The 22879-nt window shown below is 36.0% G+C and overlaps 1 protein-coding gene across 2 annotated transcripts in view; it reads left to right on the top strand.

Annotated features, from left to right (window-relative positions):
- The window catches only part of HDAC9 (histone deacetylase 9), a 914075-nt gene that overhangs the window by 854566 nt on the left and 36630 nt on the right, over positions 1 to 22879 (top strand). For both annotated transcript variants that reach the window (XM_055272501.2, XM_063637042.1), the window contains exon 24: positions 9928 to 10012. In XM_055272501.2, coding sequence (XP_055128476.1) covers positions 9928 to 10012 — 85 coding nt within the window. The remainder of the gene's footprint in view (positions 1 to 9927; positions 10013 to 22879) is intronic.

Genomic DNA, 22879 nt, shown 5'->3' with positions numbered 1-22879 from the left:
ACAATCTGCTTCCCTTGTCCTCTTGGTCTTGATTATCATATTCTTCCAAAGTTCCACAATATCTTTGACCCTGACAACTGAACCCTTTCTGCATTTTGTCTGAGTCGCTTTGCATGTTGCAGGGGGACTTTCAGCTTTCTTTGTAAGTGAATTTGTGGCCTTGTATCTAAGAATATAACATGTGGCTCTTATGCAAAATATATAATCTCACTTTGTTTCCTGGAAGGACAATAATACAGTGGAAAGAACATGAAGTCAAGATCCAGACTTTGTTTCCCTATTCTCTTATGTCACAGTGCTTATTTTTTTTGAATTTTTAATTTTTGCTAAACTGTTTTTCATTGTAAAATATAACACTTACACGGAAAAATGCAAAACACAAATGTACAACTCAATGAAATATCACAGCGATCACATATGTAATGATCAACCAAGAGATAGAGTAATGTCAGTGTTGTCAAAAGACCCCACATTCCCTTTCTAACTAGTATCCCCTTTCTCTTTTCTGAAAGTAACCAATTTTCTGATTTCTAACACTATATTTTAATTTGTAGCTTTATATCCATGAAATCATACAATATATAATTCTTTTCTTACTCATTTTGCTCAATATTATGTTTGTGAGATTTATCCATGTTGTTGCAGCTAGCTATAGTTGATTCATTTTTATTAACATGTAGTATTCCATTCTATAAAAATAATTTTTAGGAAAATGTCACAGTTTATTTACATATTCTACTTTTGACAGATAAGGGGAATTTTTCCAGTTTGGGGGCTATTGTATCTAATGTTGTGATGAACATTTTATATGTGTTTCTTGGTGCACTTGTACTGATATTTTTGTTGAATATATTTCTACAAGTGGTATTGCTGAATCCTGAAATATGCATGTGCTTAAATTTTGTGGATAGCACCAAACTGTTTTCCATAGTGGTAGTTACAATGTGTACTCCTACCAGTGGCGTACAAGTGTTTACACAGTTCTGTATCCTTCTAATACTCCATATTGTCAGTCTTTTAAAATCTTAGCCATTCCGTTGGATGTGTAGTGGTATATCCCCATGGTTTTGATTTGCCCAGATGCTAATGCGGTAAAGCAGTTCTTCATCTATTTATTGATCATTTGTACATACTGTTTTTGAAGTATCTATTCAAAACTTTTGTCCACCTTCATATTGTCTTTTTCCTTACTGATTTAGCAATTCTTTATAGGTTCTAGTGTTGGTTTCATGTGTTGAAATATCTTGTCTTTTCACCGTCTTAAATGTGACCTTTGATAATTGAAAATAACTGTTTAATGTGGTATAATTTATCAATCTTTTCCTGTAGGATTAGTTCTTTTGTATTCTGTTGAAGTATTCTTTCTGGATTCCCAAAGTCAAGAAAAGATTATTTTTATTCTTTCCTTCCTCTTCTCTGAAAGGTTTATTTTTTGACTTCAACATTTAGACGCATAGTTCATCTGGCATTGAATATGTATATGGCATAATATAGAGGTCAGGTTTGTTTGTTTGTTTCAATGTGAATATACAGTTGATCAAGTACCACTTATAGAAAAGACCATCCATTCAGCCGGGCACAGTGGCTCACGCCTGTAATCCCAGCACTTTGGGAGGCCAAGGTGGGTGAATCATGGGGTCAGAAGTTTGAGACCAGCCTAGCCAACATGGTGAAAGCCCATCTCTACTAAAAATGCAAAAATTAGCTGGGCGTGGTGGCACGCACCTGTAATCCCAGCTACTCAGGAGGCTGAGGCTAGCGAATTGCTTGAACCCAGGAGGCAGAGGTTGCAGTGAGCCGAGACAGCATCACTGCACTCCAGCCTGGGTGACAGTACAAGACTCTTTCTTAAAAAAAAAAAAAAAAAAAAAAAGACCACCCATTCATTATGGCTCAGTAGTGTTAACTTTATCCATGTATACATGGGGAGTCTATTCTATTTCACAGGTTTCTCTCTTTTTATGTGATATTATCAGACTGTCTTAACAATGTAGTTTTATAAAACGTCTTGATGTCTGGTAGAACAAATCTTTCAGTTTGTTTTTCTTCTTCAAGACAGTCTTGGCTACATTTGGCCCCACTGCATTTTTACATAAAATTTTAGAATCAGCTTGGGTGGTTGTACAAATCACAATAAGTGGATATAAATGGATTTAGTTCACCAATTAAGACAAAGGTTATTACATTGTAATAACAGATGCTCTTAAAAGGGAAGCTTTCTGTAATATAATTATAAGGAAAGTTTGAATGAAGGACATGAAAAAAAATTTATTCACAAGAACTAACTGAAGGAAAATTCATGTGACCATATTAATATCAGATAAAAATGGACTTTAAGGCAAGAAAAAAGAGAAAATAGAGATCAAAAGAGATGTTTCATACTGATAAAGTATTCTATGAACCAAGAAGATAAAACAATTCAAACCTTTTGTTTCTAAGACAGCATGAAAACATATTAAGTATAAATGGAAAGAACCAAATGAAAAAATAGGCAAAACCACAATCATCATAACAAATTTTAGTACACGTCTCTTGGTAACTGATAAACCATGAAGAAAATAAAACTGAAGGGTGATGTAGAAGATTTAAACACTTGATAAACTTGGTATAATTTAAATATATAATGGAATATATATCCCCTAACATGACAGAATATCATTCTTTTCAAGGACATTCTTAACATTTTAAAAAATAGACCGTATATGGAGCCTAAAGCCAGTTTCAATAAATTTGAACTAATTGAATTCATACATAGTATAATTTCTTACCACAGTGAGGTAATTCGAAAATTGTATATATTTTGAGATTTCAAATATACTCTAATTCATGTGTCCAAGGAAATCACAGTGAAATATTAGAAAGTATTCTGAAATAAAGCATTATGAAATATAACATGTGAAAACTTGTGTAATACATAAAGCTGAACTTAGAGAAATATATAGTTTTAAATGTATATATTAGAAAGAAGCTTAAAATTAATGTTTTAAAGCGTATATCTCATTAGAGAATCAAAGCAGCAAATTAAATGCAAAGAAACCAAAGATGTAAATAAAATGATAAAATAGAAAACAAGCAGATAATATGTAAGATTTTTAAAGTCAGAGGTTGGTTCTTCGAAATAAGTAGTAAAATTGATCGAACTCTAGTAAGACTGACCAATAAAGAAAAAGCATGCATGCCCTGCACTGGGAAAGAAAAGGGGACTTCACTACAGATTGTAATGTTATTAAAAGGATGACAAGAAAATATTAAAATCAACTTTATGTAAACATTTCAAAAATTTATGAAATGGAATATATTAAATGGAAAAATAATAAAAATGCAACCTTGCAAGACTGAATAAAAATACAGAAAATTTGAATGGTTCTTTAATTACTAACAAAACTGAGTTTTTAAAACTAAATTTACCAGGAGAAAACACGAAAGCCATATAGCTTCACCAGGGAATTCTACCAGGAATTTAAGGAAAAATAACACCAATCACAAATTGTTTTAGAATAAAGAAGTGGAGGGTAGGAAGAATACATGACAAATAATTTTTTGAGGCCTATGTAATACCAATACGAAGAACTTAAGAGAATATCATAAGAAAGGAATATTATAGGAGAATCTTTCTTATAGTCATAGTAGTTAAAACCCTAAATAAAATATTAGCAGTTCATCAACATCTTAAATGTTCATAAAAATTGGGTTTACTCTAGAAATATAACATATTAACTTTCCAAACTAATTCATTATAATTCGTCACATTAAGACAATGAAGAAGAAATGTAACTATTTCAATAAATGTTTTAAGAGCAGCTGATAAACTACCCAATCATAATGAACAATTTTTACAAATAGGAATAAAAAATATTTATTAACTCAATAAAGGATAGCTACAAAATAAATTCCACAGTATACATCAAGTTTAAAAGTGAAATATAGAAATTATTCTTTTAAATCAAAAACAAGACAAAGATACTCTTACTGCTTCATTTCAGCATTGTTCAGGGAATCCTAGACAGTGCAATACAGGAAGAAAAAAAAGTATCAGTATTGGAGAAAAATAAATAAATCTTTCACTATTTACAGATGATTTGTAATTGAGTATGAAGAAAATCTATTAAAAGATGTTCATTTAAATTATGAATTAATGTGTAAATTTAACAAGGTGGGTAGTTAAAAATCAGTGAAAATTTAAAACTCACTTAAAAGGTTTAGTAAAAATTAATTATATATCTATATAACTGTCATAACTGTAGAAAATAAGAGTTTAAGAATACACTGGTTTTATGTAACCAGTTATCATTAAGGGAAACTGTGTCAAGAGTACATGGGAATTCTGTACAATGTTTGAAACTTTCTATAAATATAAAATTACTTCAGAAAACATTTTAATAATGAGTTTATTTCACACATACATTTTTGTATCCCCACCATTTCCGTGTCTGACCCCTACTATACTATATCCTATCGTAACATTCCATACATACTTAAAACCAAGCAAACAGTGGAGTTCCATCTTAAAAAACTGAACAGACATTTTGGACAACACATTCTTGGCAATGGAACCTGGACAACATTTATCAGACATGGTATGTAAAGTTCTCACTCTGCGTTACTAAAAGACAGGTGGATATCACATGATACAGAAATGAAATAAGACAGAAATTTTCTAACAAGCTGTTTAAACTATTAAGGAGACTTCTTGCTCCACTGCCAGAGATCTTGAATAGCCTCTTGGTCAGTCATTAGGAAACAGCTTTTCACATAGTTGATGGAATTGGTTTCCAATTTGGGAAGAGAACCACCTTTTTTTGTATTTGCTTGCATTTTTGCTTTAATGTTTTCTACAGAACTAGGTCCTGTTAGTGTTTTGGGAAGGTTTTTTTTTTTTTCTGTTTTTTGAAGGATTCTTGACCTTTTGGTCTTGATGTTGATGGTTTTGAGTCTTTTTCAGTCTGGTTTGATTTTTATGCATCTTTGGCTGGAGTATCTTGTATAGATTTCTTCACTGGGCTTTTTCTTCATCTTCCTCACCCTCGTCGTCATCATCTTCGTCATCATCATTATCTTCATCAGCAGAAAGTTTTTACTTTTTTTCTATGGAACCTCACTACCACCTCTAGAGGCAGATCGCTTTCCAGACATACTTAAGAGCTTTGCATCCTCCTCCTCTTCATCTCACTGTGCATCTTCCTCCACAGCTATTAAGTGCTGCCCATTAATATGTACTGGCCCTGAACTATGCTTCAGCCATAAGACCATAGGTGGTGGTATGTCAAAGCCCACGAGGGAAACTGTTGGCTATACAGACATTTTCAAAGTTTCCAGTGTTACTTTTATTTGGACTGCGTTTATATTTCATTGCTACTGCTTCAACGATGTGCAATTCATCATAGGTACCGGCTCCTGAACTGGCCATTCTTAAAGAAAACTGGTGCTCATTTTCATCATCATCCACAATAAAATGATAATCTTTGTCAGCTTTAGTTCACAATTGAAAAGATAATTTTGAGGCCTTAGAGGGCTCATGTCCACGTCCATCAAATCTTCCATGGGTTTGTGGCATCCACTTAAGTGGGATAGAAGGCGAATGGAGATAAATGACTCCTACTCCAGAGAACAAACACACAGGACAGAATCACACCAGGATTGAAAATTTTTTAATTAAATTATAAATATACATATTTTATATATATATAGTGTAAATATATACACACACATAATTATCAAAAGCATTAAACAAACCAAATACCTAGAATAAATCTATCTGAAAATATGACCCTATTCACAAAATTGTAGAATATTTTTAGAGAAGTTAACAAACATCTAAATAAATTATAGAATATATTATGTTATGGATTAGAGGTCTAGGTATTGAGATGATCCCAGTTCTCCTCAAATTGGGTTAAAGATTAATTTCAATGCCTTTCAAAATTTCATTCCATTTTATTGTCATTCTGTTGCTTTTTCTTCCTGCTCAATTGGAAGCGACCTTTTCTCCTCTAATAATTGGCACGGCCATTCTGCCTCTACTTGCCCTGGGTCTTTTTTTCTTTTGCATTTCCCTGCATTTCTGATCTATAGAAATATCTGCCTGCATGTCAGGAAACCTTGCCGATGCATAGGAGAAAATAATTGTCTGGAAATTATGCAAGAGCAGTTCACCTTAGAAAACAAAATGAATTATCACTGCCATTCTAATTCTTCATCTTAAAACCATATCCTGTTTACAGCAGGCAACCAAAAGGAAGAACCCATTTTATTTTGTCTTGTTAGCTATGGTGAGCAGAATAAAGGCCACCTCTTCGTGTTACTTTTTCAATTAATTATTTCTCTATTTATTCAACATTTTAAAAATGTCTTTCATATACAGTCTCCATCTTTGTCTTTAAATGGCTCACAACAAAGTAGAGAGTGGGATAAAATGACTTTGTACTACATAATGTATTTAGTAAATGAGAATATTTGTGGGGGAAGGGGCCATAGGAGGGGAAGAAATTTGCTCTAGTAGAGAATTTGAGGAGCAGGCAATATTTGTGGTGGTCCTTGAATGCTTGGTAAGGTTTTACCAATTCAAAGAAGAATGAAAAAAATAGAATTCAGCGGAAACAGAATAGATAAGGTACAGAAATATTAAAATACTTGGCATATTTGGGAAACATCAACGCATAACAAAAACGCTAACAAGACTGATAGATCCTTTGCTTGATTGATGTATACATCCATCCTCACACACCTGTTACATTTGCAAAGGCTCTGTTTAGCTTCTTTTATGTTCTGTTCTGAGTCATGCAAATAAAAAAAATCAGTGAGCTGTTTTTCATAGCTCATCAGTACAGCGTAAATTTTAAAAATCTTACTCAACAGCTTCTCCAAGAATATCCTTCGCCTCTTTCTATAGATGAATCTTAGGCAAACTGAAATGATTTTTGACGATTTAAATGATCTGATTCTAAAGAACCTGGAAATTACTTATAAGATGATAATGGCCACAATTTTACGGTGTTTTAAAATAGCTATGGTACTTAGAATGTATATGGTATATGCAACTTAACAAACATCTGAATCATGTCAATACGTTATGACAACTTTCTGAAAATGATGTAGAAAAATAAATTTCCCTGTCACTGAGCCTGAAAATCTGTGTAAAGAATTGCTATGAGTAATGCTTGTGATTAAGCTTTAGATACAATTAAGCTGGATGAGAGCTTTAAGTGTCAAGAGGTTGTGTTAAAATTATCTAGTGTATCTTATAACTCCATGATAATTACCATTATTAAACAGAATTGCTCGACAGAAATGGCATGATGGGTGTGTACTATTTCCTACATTTGCATCTGCTTTATCTTTCTGTAATTTTTGCATGCAAAAGTTGTCTTGTTTGTATAAATTACTTCCTTATTTATCTTTTAATAACTTCTGGTAATGCTGATTAACCTCAGTCGCCAATGTTTTTGCTGTAGCTAATCACCTAAATTAAATACATAGCAAAACTTTACCACATATTCTTATTTCCTGCTACAAATTTATAAAAAATGAATATTTATTATCATTTCATTGGTTATTAAATTATGAATAATGACCAACACTCATAAATATTTATTAAGTGGATGCTTCAGTCAGATGTTGTTAGTGCTTATAATTGTGAGTGATTAAATAAACAACTCTCTAGAAAAGACAACCCAATTCTGTGGTCCCGCCATACAAGATTTTAATTTTATAAAAACAAACTCTAAATGCCACTTGCCTTCTTGCCAACGGAGAGAATATTATCCATTGCATAGCTACCAGAGAAAAAATAAAGAACCTACATTGAGAACTTTCTGAATTCAGCTCTGTCTGTATGTGTACACTCAAAATGAAACAAATTGGGGCAATTTACTGCAGGTTAAATCCTTTAAATGACATTCAACTAAAACATGCAGGGAAATGGTTTGGGAGGTTTAAATGATCAATTTAATTGCCTTAATTCTCTGAATTGCTTTTTAAAATAGACACAACCCTTTTGCATCTAACTGAAGATTCTAAATTGGGGGTTTAGGGGTGTTTGTATTTTACTCTCAATACTCTGAATCACGTATGCTTTCTATATAACCTGAGTCTTTAAAATGGCCCAGACCTCAGTGTGCAAGAGACCAGAAGTTAGATGTTTTACATATATGATCTGCCTATAGCTTTCTTTCCAGGAGCCAGCACCTTTAAATGTGTCAGGATTTTTACCCCAAGGTCACAGGGAAGCTTTTTGAAGAGCTAAATATGCTGACATCGCCTTGTGCTTTTAGTCTTAAATATTGGAACATAGAGTGTCATTTCAAGATATTTTATTAGTAAAATCTACCTGGTTTCTATTAAAAATTATTTTCTCTAAGCTCCAAGAAAGCAGTGAAACATTATTTATAAGCAAAGTAGCCCTCTGAACCTTGTCTAATGAATAAGAGTTTTCCAAGTAAGCTTCAGTTTATGATTCAGTAGTCCCTCTGAGTTAAGAGAGTGTTACTAGACTAACATATTCTTGAAGATACAATTTGAAATACCAGATTTTAAAAAATGATTTTAACAAGTTTTAAGAGTTTATTTCAGAACCTTGTACTGCCACAGAGTGGTGGTGGTGATGTTTTTTTTTTTTCCTCTCACCAAGCTGTATTGCAAATAAACCTTTTGATGTTTAAAAGTTTTTCTTTGGCAGCTAAGAAAAACACTCTGGAAAGTTATAGTTAGTGAATTTACCCGTGTATAAATATCCCTGAGCTAGTCTGTTATCCTGTGGCATCTGGAATAAAGGTGCTATTGTTTTAGATTTCATGATTGAAGAATAGAATAATCAATTCAGAGGGACCCTGAGGGGAAGATTCACTCACATATGCGGTGGAAACTTGTAATCCCTGTGTTTTTTTAGGTTTTCCTACAGATGAAGAGACATAGATGAGTTCATGCTTTGATGCATCTAGTGACATCGCTTCCCATTCGTGCCATATTATAGTGTGATCACCAGTTCTTATTTGAGATGATTAACCTTAACGTTTCTAGGAAAACTACTTTTTTGTTAATCCTTTTGTTACTATTACTTTATTTGCTTTTTGGGTCACAATAGCTGGACAACTATTTTATTTGCAAGGGCCCTAGCCATGTGCTTTCTGCTGCAACACGCCTAACTAATCACCACAACATTCTGAGGGATGCGTTATCAGACTTAGGTCTGACAAATAGGCTCTATAAATTATTTAAAGCTTCTCTTCATTTCTTGCAAAGCAATGTTTGCTGAGCTTCTCCATGAAAAATTAGTGTAATTCCAGAAGATTATGATAGATTTGCAAGGTAGGAATTTAGCCTGTGCTTACACGCAGACATCTGCATAGTTATGAATAAAGTAGAAGTTAAATGAAACTGTACAGTTATTTTACATTTGGTTATTTGAACCCTTTCTCTACTACTTTATTCAATGGCCTTTGAATAAAAGCAGCTGTGTCTCATGGCTTTCTGTCGTGAACTGTTCAAATGTATAAGGTGGTTAGATGTAAAAACAGTGTGAAAGTATGGATAATAGACTGCCCACTTTCTGTCTATTGCAACTTCCCTGAGGTTTTGTTTGCAGGGCCCAGCTGCATATACAGACATGATGGAATTTGGTTTGTCAGGAACCTACAAAAATTACACAAATAACTCAGATTTTTAATGAATAATGCACAGACATGCACCTGCTTCAGGGACTTCATAGATTAGTCTTGTGACCAATGGAAAAGCCCCTTGGAATTCAATTACACGGATGCAAAACAGAAAATAAAACTGGCTACACTTTTAGAATTAATATCAGCAAAATGTTAACTAGTTCTCAGAGCAAGCTTTTCCTGAGGATTAGGTTGTTTCAGTTTGCTTTGCTTCTGTGAGACTTACTATGAAGTCATAATATTCTGCTCATACTATTATCTACTATTCTTGCAGCTGGAGCCACTTGCAGAAGATATTCTCCACCAAAGCCCGAATATGAATGCTGTTATTTCCTTACAGAAGATCATCGAAATTCAAAGTATGTCTTTAAAGTTTTCTTAAAAATTCTAAGCAGGTAAAACTAACTAAAATTATATTGAGAATTATAGTACAAAGAAACATTTAGAGTTATCATAATTTGCACGTGTTCTTAAGTATATATCTTACTGTGTTGCTCTTAATGCAGCAATCTTATCTTACACTGATGACAAAACTTAGAGACTCTAGATTTAGAATCTTGTTTTTCTCATGTATTTCAGGTATTTGGAGTTTTTACCATTATGATCACTAAGCATTTACCCAGAACCATGAAATAAATGCAGAAATTGTGATTTTGTAATCCAATCTTAATGAAGGGTAGTTATCTCCTAATGATGTTGGAATTCAGCAATCATTTACTGATTTATATGTGTCAAGAGAGGAAAAAAAATTAATGAGAAAGCCTCTGTATGGGAAAATCCAACTTAACAAAGCAGGGTTAAGTCATAGACTTTTTTTATTATCCAATTCCCTTCACACACATACATACACTTAAGCACGCATGGGTGCACACACATGCTGAAATCAAGCACAAACATGAAGATTAGCAAGAAGAGAAAAACCAAAGGGCACTATTAGGTGTCCAGGAGAATTAGGAAACCCCTTAGGTTTGCTACTGTCCTGTAGAAGCGTTTATTAAGTGCCACTTAAGAAGCCACTTGCCAGCTATCTCTTTGGGTCATTGCCTTTGCTTATTCAGTAGCAATTTGGAGATATAGGTTGACTGGAGTTAAATTACCCATTTATTTGATACTGTGAATATTTACACATCAGGCCATACAGGAACTAAAAATAATTCTCCACTTCATCTCACTCATGCTGTGACTGAGGGCCATATATACCCAATAAACATTTATTGACTACATGTCATAACTGAAATAAACCATGAATTTCGAAGACTTTTAGGGAATAGAAAAATAAACCCTCAAATGCTGGGGTGCACTTTCAAGTCTCTGATATAAGCCTGAAGTACAGGAACTGACAGAGGCAAAGCAGGGAAGGCTGGAGATTATTTCATAAGCTTGAGAAGAAAATCCTGTCATTGTCCTGTCTTTGTCTTGTTTCCACTGGGGCTAGATAAAGAGGGTCTATTCCATGTCATTCTAGATTTCAAAGCAAGGAATCTTGAAGTGATCTTTGACAGCATTCTCCTCTTCATCCACATGCAATCCAATGTATGCTTTCAGGTCATTAATAGAATGAAAATATCTCAGTCTTTATACATATTATTATCTTTTTCTGAGCATTGTTTAGCCATTATATACACAGAGTGTTAAAATTGATTGTTCCTATGTATATTCTGAGCATATCACTTCAACAGGCATTTTTGAGTTATTACATGTTGATCAATTACCAAGGCACAGAGGTTATGAAGAGGAATAAGACATAGTTTCTGCATCAAGGAGCTAACAGTCCAATGAGTGAGAGACAACCAAGTAAATAATTGCAATACAGTATTCACAGAGTACACTGAGGTCATGGAGAAGGGGTGGTCTGTTTCTTCAGTCCCTTTCAACTGGGGGTGAGAGCGACTGGATAGTAAGGAGGGTTGCTTCACAGTGATGTAGCCTGAGCTTTGTTCATCAGGGCTGAACAGCATGTTGGATAACTGAAGAAAGAGTGAAAATGCTTTGAAAGGAACAACAGAAGTGAAGGACTCTATTTCCACATAGGTATAAAAAGTCATAATTCCTGTACATCTTTAGAAACTCTACTGTTGCCTTTTATATTGGATCTAATTTCCTAGTAATGATTTTCCACTGCACAGTTTTTTCCTTTCACCACTGATATTTTCAAGTGACCTCTGCAGTCTGCTCTAGCCAAGCAAACCTGTTTGACTCTTGAAAAGGACTCAATCTACCATCAAAGCTTGCTGTAGGAGTATCCTGCCACTAAGGATTGTCAATTCCACTCTTCTGCCCCAACCTGCATTTTACACCACCCAACACTGATCACTTGTCTGTGAAATCCATTTCCTTCTAAACTCTTAATGAGTACCCCACCCAGCTTGGAGCATTACTGATGATCCAATAATGCCATAATTTCTCGAGACCAATATGTGTTGGTTCAGTGATACATTTATTTTCAATGTTTCTCTTAAAAATATCAAATATTTAAATGTTTGTTAGCTCTGGTTCCCAAATTAGAGGATAATCATCAGGAGGACAGGGATCATATCTTTTTGTCTCTGGATGTCCCTCCAGGAAGGGTCGACAGCAGGTGTGAGGTGCATGGGAGCCTGGCCATTGAAAGTAGGCAGATTTGAGTAGGTAGGACTTGAATAACTCTTCAAGACCATAAACAACAAAGGCCATAAGCAACCAGAGCTCCTCCTTCTGAGTCAAGGATATATGGTGTAGTGGACACTGATTTTGGTATACCCAGAAACAATGCACTCTTCACATCTACTCAGAAGGAGTCTGGTTTTATTTATGAATCTTTGCCACCAGATACCGTGCAACTCAGGGGAAGTTCAACTTAGCTCCAACTCCAGGGGAGCTGTTTTTAGTCTAAGTCAGCCAACCCACTTAACAGTGATTGGTTAAGAAATGGGTACATGACTCAATTCAGGTCAGTGAAAATCGGGACTAGCTTTATGGGTGGGTATTCAGCCTACATGGTCACACAGGTCCCACACATAGAAGGGCCCTATCCTTAGTGTAAGGCTCTTGCTGTTGCTGCCTAAAATTCTTACTGTGTTTTAAAGAAGCAGCCCATATTTTCGTTTTGTACCAGGCCCTATAAATTCTGTAGCCAGTACTGATGAAAGTCAAGGTGATGGTGATGTCAGAAAACGTTTACCAAGAAGGAATGATAGCAGCATCACCACAAGGACAGCTTAAATGTCAGTTGAGAGGGCTCTGAATAGTGGGTTGAGGTTGTAAAGGGAAAGAAAACACAAGATCGGAAAGCAATCTCTCACCATTTGAGAAGTGGAGTGAGAACTGGTAGAGACAAAGTGGTTCAGCACCGTGGCTTTGACCACTGTGTGGTGCATTTTTATGTGGTTATAACTATGTGTCTTTGGGGCCACTCTTCTATACTAAAGGAAGAGAAAAGAGCCCTGTAATGTCCACAGAGCAATAAAATCAAGTGGGTATTTCAGAGTCTCAAACTTCATAATGGCTTGGGAAATTAAAATTATGGGCTCCTTGATTAGTAAACGGTGCTTGATTTCCTTACAAGATATGAAATCGCACTCTTGCTTCTCACTGTTTTATAACCCGTGCTTCCATTTCACCTGCTCCTTTGGGACTCCAGGACCCTAACTGTGTTCCTCATTTCCCCTTTGGCAGAGAAAGTGGTAGGGACAGGTTACTTAATTTGTGAGACCCAGTTCAAAATGAAACTGTGTGAACTCTTCCTTGTTAAAAAATTAATAATTTCTAGAGGGTAACAGCAAAGCACTGAACCAAGCATGGGGTCTTTCTGAGAGTGGGGTGCTTCACAAGTGCACAGGTTACCCATTATGAAGCTGCCCCTGAAGGTAGTCTTTGTTCAACAGGAGCACTTCCTTTTCACATACGTCTCTGAGTGTCACACAAGTGCCTCCTTTCAACTTTGGGGGGTGTTCAGATTTCAGCCCACCTCCTAGCCCAGGTTCTGAAGGGTTCTTTTGTGCTGCAGTTTGGAACCACAGTATCAGAAAACTATGTTACTGTTGAGAAGCAGGCCTGTAGCATGTGGGAAACATTCAGGCAAGTTTCTAGATAGCCTTATCCCAAGGCACATGGCAAGGTGCTGACAGGTCTCCTGTGAATTTCTTTTTGAGAACTGAGCGCCCCAGCTGAGGGTATGCAGGTGCTGGAGGTGCATTGGCTCCTTGCCTGGCCATATGTATGTGAATATTTTCCAACAGGATCATTTATGTTGTCCTGTCCTTGTTTATGTTGCTCATCTAGCTGAAGAGAAAAGGCCTTACAAGGCCGCAGAAGGACAGTGATTTCTCCTGACAGGTGAAGACCCTTCCTGACAGGAGAGGGTCTGGTTCCATCTTAACATGATAGATGGCATACAAGGGTCAACTATCTTTGAGATGACAAAATGGAAAAAAAGTTTCATGTTATTCCTTAAGAAATTAAAAATAGAACTACCATATGATTCAGCCATCTCACTTTCTGAAGACTTATCAGAAAGAATTTAAATTAGAATCTCAAAGAGATGTTAGCACTCCCATGTACGTTGCGGCACTATCGACCATAGCCAAGAGATGGGAGCAACCTAAGTGTCCATCAGTGGATGAGTGGGTAAAGAAAATGTTGTATAGACATAAAATAGAATATTATTTAGACCTACAAAAGGAAATTCTGCAATACTTGGCAACTTAGCACAGTATCTTTTGATGGCAGATATTATTTCTGCTGTGTTCCTGTTTATTTTTAATTGCCGTATCTTTAGCACAGTCTCTGGCATGTATTAGGTGCTCTGCAAATGTGTATTGAATGAATGAATCAGCTAGTCTGTCAGTGTTTGCCACATTTTTCTTCTAAGCCTGGATTGATTTTTGTAACTAACCTCACATATTTACACTCCTTGGCACACTCATGCAGAATGAGGGATTAAGAAGACCAAGCAAAATACATGAGAGTCCATTTCTTCTCTTTTCTTCACGACCCACAAGGATGAGTCATTTCTAAGTTAGGAAGAACATGGATTATTTTTGTGAGTTGCCATTTCCATGGGTAAGCTTGGGGTGACAATTCCCAGAGCTGGATCTAGCACTTGGCTAACTGGCTGTGATAATCAACAAGTGATGCCAGTAACGAGTTAGCCCAGAGTGAGATAAAGAACTCTCATATGGATGTTTCCTTTCCTGAAACCCACCCTAGTGATTTGCGGCATCCATGTGCCATTGAATTCTTTCACTTTTCTGCATGGCATGGTGGGCGCCAGGGTTCTCAAACACCACTCTTTATACCAGTGCTGGCCCATTATAACTTTTTCACAGATTTGGGAGGGGAGGAACCATGAAGTGAGTTTTCTATAAAAGTAAATTTATTTAGTTTGAAAGACTATCACTTTAAGTTCTAAAAACAAATAATGATATTGATATTAATCTGTGAAACCCCAAAATATGAGAACGACAAGTATAGAGCCATAGTTTCCTTTTATTTATTTAAATTTCTTAGTGAGAAGAGTATTCCTTTTAAGTGTCAACCAATTTTGTAGACTTCTTGAATGATAATAATGGTAATCATAGCATCTTTTGTTTTGTGGATCAAGGAAACATATACATGCACAAGGATTTGAGGATTCTTTCACAATTTTGCTGCAACGCTGCAGTGGTTTGCCTCTGATAAGTTGAAAAACACCAGTGTAGGAGATTTTAAAATGATATGAATTCCATTGTAATCCTCTCCTCCACCCAGCAACCATGTGACAATGAGCAAGCCACTTGTTTGAGGAATGACATAGCACATCACTAGAATTGCCTTTCTAAGTTGGTGCTACTGTGACAACAAAGTGGCAAATAGGCAGAAGAATCCTAAAAGAACAGTAGGAATTTTCCTCCTGTAGCCCCACTTTCAGTTTTCCCCACTCTAGGGATTATCCCTTATTTAGTGAATTGAGGTCTTTTTAGAATTTCTTATTATGCCAACCAAGGCAAAATGGTGGCACAGGCAAGAATGAGGAATGGACAGTACCTGCAATTTCACCGTATGTTCTTGTCAAATGTGTTTTACATAAATAGAGGAGTAATTTCCATATTTCTTGTATATAAACTTTGTGAGTATAACTAATCCTCTATTGTTTTAAACACACACACACACACACACACACAGAGTATTATTTAGGGCAAAGAGAAGTGAATTTATAGTCCTCAGAATTTATCCAACTTTTGAGGACAATTTGAAAATGGACATGATTTCCTTTGTTGCAGGAGAATGTTACAAGTAACTATGTAATTGACTAAAGCATAATCAGTTATCTTCATGGTTCCATATCAGCAATGCACAGAGCACACTCTCACACATTCTAGAGTAATAAGAATGAAATCAGATTTTCCCTGGGAGATGAGAAGCAAGTATATTTGACACGTACTTCTTGTCAGAACTGTGCTTGATTTATATTTTGTATGTGTGTTTTTGAGTGAATGACGTCTTCCTTCTCCTCTTCCCCTATGTTATTGTTAGTCTTTACTCTTATTCTTCCTTGTCTTCCTATTATTATTACTAATATTATTATTATATCTGTAGTTCTGGGAACTAGTCTTAGAAGTAACAACTGATACTAGAAAAGAACAAAGGAATGCTAATTTTGTTGATTTTACTTTTTACTATATTTCCAATGGGAGATAACTCACTGGTAAAATAAAATACTAAATAAACACTGTCAATGTATTACAATGGATAATCAAAATATGTGGTACCTAGTTTTCTTGGCGATTAAGAGAACTGGTTATGAATTGAAGGAAAAGGCTATAAAAGTAAAATAAGACCATATTTTATGTAATGTTACCATAAAGATAACCACTATTGTCTTCTTTTATCTGAAATACCATCCTCTCCCATCATTATAATATCCTCTACCTACCCCACTCCAAGGAGAAGGGGCATTTACATCAGATAATCCAGGAGAAAACCCAAATTGTTTCTAAGCTGAAAGGAATTTGTATACATCTCTTGTTGTGGGGGAAGTTATCCAAAGTTTTGACCTCATGGGGCTACATACACAACTAAAAGCGTTGTTTCTCCAGATTGCAATGTGTGCTGCATAAATTATCTCACAGACTTTACTAGCTTCTTGACTCCACACCAAAATTCTAACTCAAACTCAGTTTTTCTTCTTTCTTTTTGTCCCCATCTATTTCATTTTGATTTTCTGCCTTTTTTTCATATGTCTCTTCTCTTCTCTCTTCCATTTCCATCCTATTGAGATCCAGGGAAGAAGGACAAAAAGATATTCCCAATATTGGAAAGGAGCTTTTAGCTCATAGCCATTTGAGGTTTTATTTCAAGCAGAGAAGAAGCCTGATAAAGCCTGCAAATCGAAAGATCACTGTGCTTGCTCTAAAGACAGCAGATTAGCAGGGCTTATTGTCAGATGTGAGCAGTTTAATTCAGAAGTAGAATTGGTATAATATGGTAATTAACTGACAGGGAGAGGATTAACAAATTCTAGGCTTTCTGGCTTGGAAAACTAAGAAGATGGTGGTGATGAGCTCCCAGGATAGGAAATTGCGAAGAAAGAAAAGGTTTGAAAGGAAATGAAAAATACTAGACTTAAGAAAAAGACACTTTGCTAATTGAAAGTCTTGACGATTTAGGGAGAAGGCAGTATCCTCTGGAATATACATTTTCACTGTATTGAAGTTACAGAGGAGCACTGCATGAAATTATTTACACAATACAAACCCTGTAAGATGTTAGCATAACATCTTACATAATAAAATAATGTAAAATATTGAGTACTTACAGTGTGTGAGGTACTATTAAAAATTAATTCGTTTAATCTTCTCTGCAACCCTGTAAAGTAGTTACTATTTTCATTCCCATTTTCTAGCGAAGTAAACTGAGGCACATCAAGGTTCATTGTATTCCCCAAGGTTACACAGCTGAGTGGGCAAAGCAAGATCATAAACCAAGCAGTCTAGATCCAGTCTTCCCTCTTAGCCTCTAAGTTACACTATGTCACAAACAACTTCATTCCTTTTGCAATTTTTGTGTAGTTTTTCCCATTTCTTCCCAAAGTGACATATTTAGACAAAATTTAAGTTAAGTTAAAATTAGGAATTTGGGAAGTTCTGGCTGATTGAGATTTAGCCACAGTCAGTTCTGGGAGCTCAGTGCCAAATAACAAGGAGCCATGGAGCTGTGCGTCCACTTTTGAGCCCCTTATAAACTTGTAAAATACATCTAATCAGAAAAAAATGCAAGGATTGGCAGAATTTCAAATCCCTGCCCTGTTGAGTTTAAAGCCCTGACTGTTGTCAGGTGTGAGCTGCTATTTGTCATATATTCTTTGGCTTTAGACAGAGGCCTTGACGTTAAAGTCCTGGGCCAGGCAGACCTTCATTGAAGAAAAGCAGCGTTAGGCATTTTCCCGCTATTAACCCTGCCAACCCTCGCTTGTATCACAGCTAGGTCAGACTTGTACACATGGCTTTGTGAAAGTTGATTTTGAACTTCTAACCATTCTCTTCAAATGTTGAAAGTCTGGTTGTTGTGTTGGTGGCACCCTAATACTAGAATGTATCAGAATAAAAAAGAAAAATCTGCCATCTGCTATGAGACACAATTTTGGGGGATATTTTTTATTCCAACTGCATCTGCAATTTTTTTTTTTCACTCACACATCTACCAAGGAAAAACTAATTAAACCAAGAAAATAAAATAAAACTATGCATGCTTCTAGGACTGAAAACTCTTTGTGGATTACGAAAGAGTAGGAATACTTTGTGATCACATACTCAGGTGTTTGTTAGCACCCAGATCAATCTCACACACACACATGATACCATGATACCATTCACTGAGAATAGGACATACTAGAAGAAAGTCAGGTTTAAGAGAAGATCGTTTCCTAAGTGTTTATATGTATTATCTCTAGTCCTCACATAATTCTGTAATGCACAGTTCTTTCCTCATTTTGTTCATGAATAACTTGAGACTTACTAAGTTTAGGTAGCTTGTTTAAGTTCTTTCTACTGGTAAGCAGTAAAACTAAGATTTTAATCCTGGTCTTACTGTGATGTCAAAGCCCACTTTCTTTCAATTAAAGCATCTATATGACCTTCCTGTTCTCACTCCATGTCAAAAATGAGACCAGTGTTCTACCAGATTTCCTCTTCCCAAGTATAACAGGATAGACATTATTAACAGGCCTCTCCTAAAATGTAATAGAGTTTGCATACATTAAAACAGTCTATTGTAACACATTAGTGGACTTGCTAGAATGTCAGCAAATAGGAGAAGGGAAAAAACATAAGCTGAAATTTAATAAGGAGCAGTAAGTAACACAAAAAAGGGGAATATCTCTGAAGCAAATAATGGCATCAGTGCTATAATGCACAAGAAAGCTCAAGATCTGCATCAAAGGGATATGAATTTGATAGATACTAAAGAGTTTTGATCTTTGTCCACTCCTGGGTTCTGGAGGAAGCCAGTAAAATTCCTTCCTGGGGGAATGTATTTCTAATTTAGACCCTCAATATATGCAGAGATCAAGCCCAACAAAATATGAACTCAAAGACATAAATACATACATATTTAAATAAATGAATAAAATCCAATGCACAATAACACAAGGCACTAGGGAAAGTCAGCAGAAATGAGATATATCAGAATAATAAGCCTTATTTGTGGAGTTAAAATGGAGAAGGAGGATTACTTTCAAATACTGAAAATAGATAAAGAATATTCATTTATTTTCACTTCTTCGTGGAAACCCACTAAAACAATAATAGACTTTTCTTTTTTCCTAAAGACATAAACTCCTATGGATAAAGAATGAGCAAGGAAACCATCTGTTACTGTCTTAGCAGACCTAGAAAAGGTGAATCCTAAAGCAATACTAGTAAGCATATCTCTGATGGGATGGATACATCAGGCTATTATTTTACCCATGTCATGGAATTGTTGACTTGCACACCTAAGGCACTGTTTTATTGTCTAGTTTTTAATTCCTCATTTCTCCTCATTCATTGCGCTTTCCTGTCTTCACTTCTTTTTCCATTCAGCATTAAAATTATAACATTCATTTGCCCTTCTACCTTTCAGTCTACCTTACCAACAATCTTGCCCTTCAACTTTACCGATCTAAGAAAATCTCAACCCTGGATATACATGACAAACAATTTTCCCTGATGCTGGTCTTCCAGAGATTTCCCCAATGCAAGTCTTCAAGAGATTGTCATGATGTATAGCAGTTTGACCTCTTAGAAACTTATAATTACCAAACCTAAATGGGCCCATTACCATTCTACTGCTTTCTACTCTGGACCCAACTTAGCTTCTTTCAGTTCTTTTAGTGTGCTATTTTTCCACCTTCCTCAAGACCTTCATATATTTTTTCCTGCTATTCCTCTCTTTGACTACTTAACTCCTATACATACTTCATATCTCAGCTTAATTGTCCCTTGATCAGATATAAACCTTCTGATTATCAGTTAAGATCAGATTTTTTTTAATTTCATAGAATGCAGTACCTTCATTTCAGTAGCTTATTTCAGTGTGAGACATGTACGCATAGAGCATGATCATTTGATTAATGGCAACCTGTAAGATCTATGAAAGTATCCACATCCTGTATTTCCAATATCAGAATGCTTGGTAGGTAATAAAAGCGAAAAGTAAGAGTATATTACTCCATTCTCACACTGCTTTAAACAACTGCCCAACACCGGGCAATTTATAAAGAAAAGAGATTTAATTGACTCAGAGTTCCACGGGGCTGGGAAGGCCTCAGGAAACTTATAATCATGATAGAAGGGAAAGAGACATATTTTACATGGTGGCAGGTGAGAGAGAGCAAATGTGTGAAGGAGGAACTGTCGGACACATAAAACCATCAGATCTCCTGAGAACTCACTGACTATCATGAGAACAGCATAGGGGACAACACCCCCATGATCCAATCACCTCCCACCAGGTCTCTCCTTCAACACGTGGGGATTATGAGGATTACAATTCAAGGTGAGATTTGGGTGGGGGCACAAAGCCTAACCATATCACTGAGTGACAGAAACAATCCTTTGAATGCAATTTGGTTTCCCATGTAGGGAAATTGAGATAAAATGGACTGGTCATCCTGACAGTAATAGTATAGCCCTCATAAAAGCTATACTTCTTTGGTGAGTTAACAAATTAGCTTTGCAGTTTATTCATAAATAGCTTCTGATTAATGCACTCACAGCTCCATATCCAAGAGACTGACTCTTTCCCAGAAGGTGAGTATTCATTTCATCTAATACCCCTTAATCTGGCTTCATGCTTGCTAGGAAAACTGGAATATCTATGTTTGTCTATGTACAGGGAGATAATTCACTATTCATGTTGGCACTATTATTTCCAGGACATGGGATAGTTTATTACTCCATAAAAGTTAATTTTCAAAAAAAGATTGGTTTCTAATGCAACATTCAATGCATTTTAGTAATATGTGTCTCAGGGCTTGAATATATCAAAACATTGACAGAGAGGATGCTTGAGATGTATGAAAGGAACAATTTCTACCAGGTTTTCCTCACATCTGTTACATGCTGGGAGACTGTCTTGGTTTGGCTTCTACCAGAAACAGATCCTGATACCCAAGGAGTCATGTACAAGTCATTTATTTGCAGGTGCAGGCATAGGGAGAAAAGGAAGAGGAATAGTGAAGTGTGACAAGAAAAGAAATGAAGTGTCATTTGTTCAACTATCCTTGTAGGTATCTAGAGCTTAATTCCTCTGGGGAAATTCTGAGAGCTGATGTAAAACACGTAGCTCAGAGTTATTTCATGTGAGCTGCGAGGGAGCAGAGAAATTTATGCTCCAACTCCAAACAGTTATTGCCTGAATACTGCTCCTGGGGGACAATATTACCCTGACATTCCTGGCCAGTCATAGAGCAAAAACGCTCCAGGGGCACTGAAAGCTGTCCTGAAAAGACATGCTGGTTCTGGTGAATGGAAATGAGGTTGTGTGCACTGAGTTAGTAGGGGGCAGGACATGTGGATGAGGCCCTGACAGTGGCTGCTACGATGACAATTCTTTCTTGTCTGCCACAGTCAGTCTTGGTTTATGTCTGTTGTCTCAACATCTCATCCAGATATCGTTTGTTTCAGATTTTTCATTCTGAATGAAATATTATTATCTATAGTTTTATTAAGTGAGTAAGGATGTATGGGTTACACCTGTACTTTGCTTTAGCTTCTATCATTGTTTCGTTTGATTGTATGAGAAATGCATGGAAAGTAAATATAATTTTTACTTTGAACACGTGGTTAAATCTATATGAAATACAATTGATAACCAATCTCTGTTTTCCAGGTCCTTTTCTGATTTAACTAGCACTTCCCTTTTAAGAAAAGCATGCAGGGTCCTCATGGATACCAGTTGTAAATGACATCTAAATTTCTGATCTGGGAGGTAAAGGAAGAAATACTCAACATTGCTGCCACTTGGCACACCAGTCACGGGTGCTGTAGTCAGTGCTGTAGCTCGTGACATGCATGAAGCTACCAAGCTGTTAGAAGCTAGAGTTAGGGGCCGGGAGCCGGTGGCTCACGCCTGTAATCCTAGTACTTTGTGAGGCCGTGGCAGGCAGATCATGAGGTCAGGAGTTCGAGACCAGCCTGCCAATATGATGAAACCCTGTCTCTACTAAAAAATGCAAATTAGCTGGGCATGGTGGTGTGCACCTGTAATCCCAGCTACTCATGAGGCTGAGGCAGGAGAATTGCTTGAACTCGGGAGGCAGAGGTTACAGTGAGCGGAGATTGCACCACTGTGCTCCAGCCTGGGCGACAGAGCGAGACTCCGACTCTAAAAAACAAACCAAAAAGAAGATAGAGTTAGGGGAAAATTTGAGAAATCAGCAGTTAGGTTTGAATAAAATATGTTCAGGAAATAGAAAGGACCAGCCTTTACACTACAGCATTTACACTCTCAATACTTTTGCCACAGAGATTTTGTCAATTATTATACATTGCAACTTCACTATGTATTTATTTGTTTTATGTTTTGTTACATATTTTAATTAATTTCGCTATCAACATTATTGTCTGAAATGAGCTCACAAACAAGTGTGAATGTGAATTTTAAAAATGAGTGCTCTACTTCTATTTCCCAAGCGAGCTGATAATGAATATGTAACTTGAACAAAATGTTTGTCAATATTCATTATTCATCAAGGGGACAGAGTAAAATCACAGACGAACACTGAAGAC

This window comes from Symphalangus syndactylus, chromosome 3, assembly GCF_028878055.3.
Source record: "Symphalangus syndactylus isolate Jambi chromosome 3, NHGRI_mSymSyn1-v2.1_pri, whole genome shotgun sequence".
Classification (NCBI taxonomy): Eukaryota; Metazoa; Chordata; class Mammalia; order Primates; family Hylobatidae; genus Symphalangus; species Symphalangus syndactylus.
Note: the sequence above shows the minus strand (reverse complement) of the source record. Positions and strands in the feature narration are given on the sequence as shown.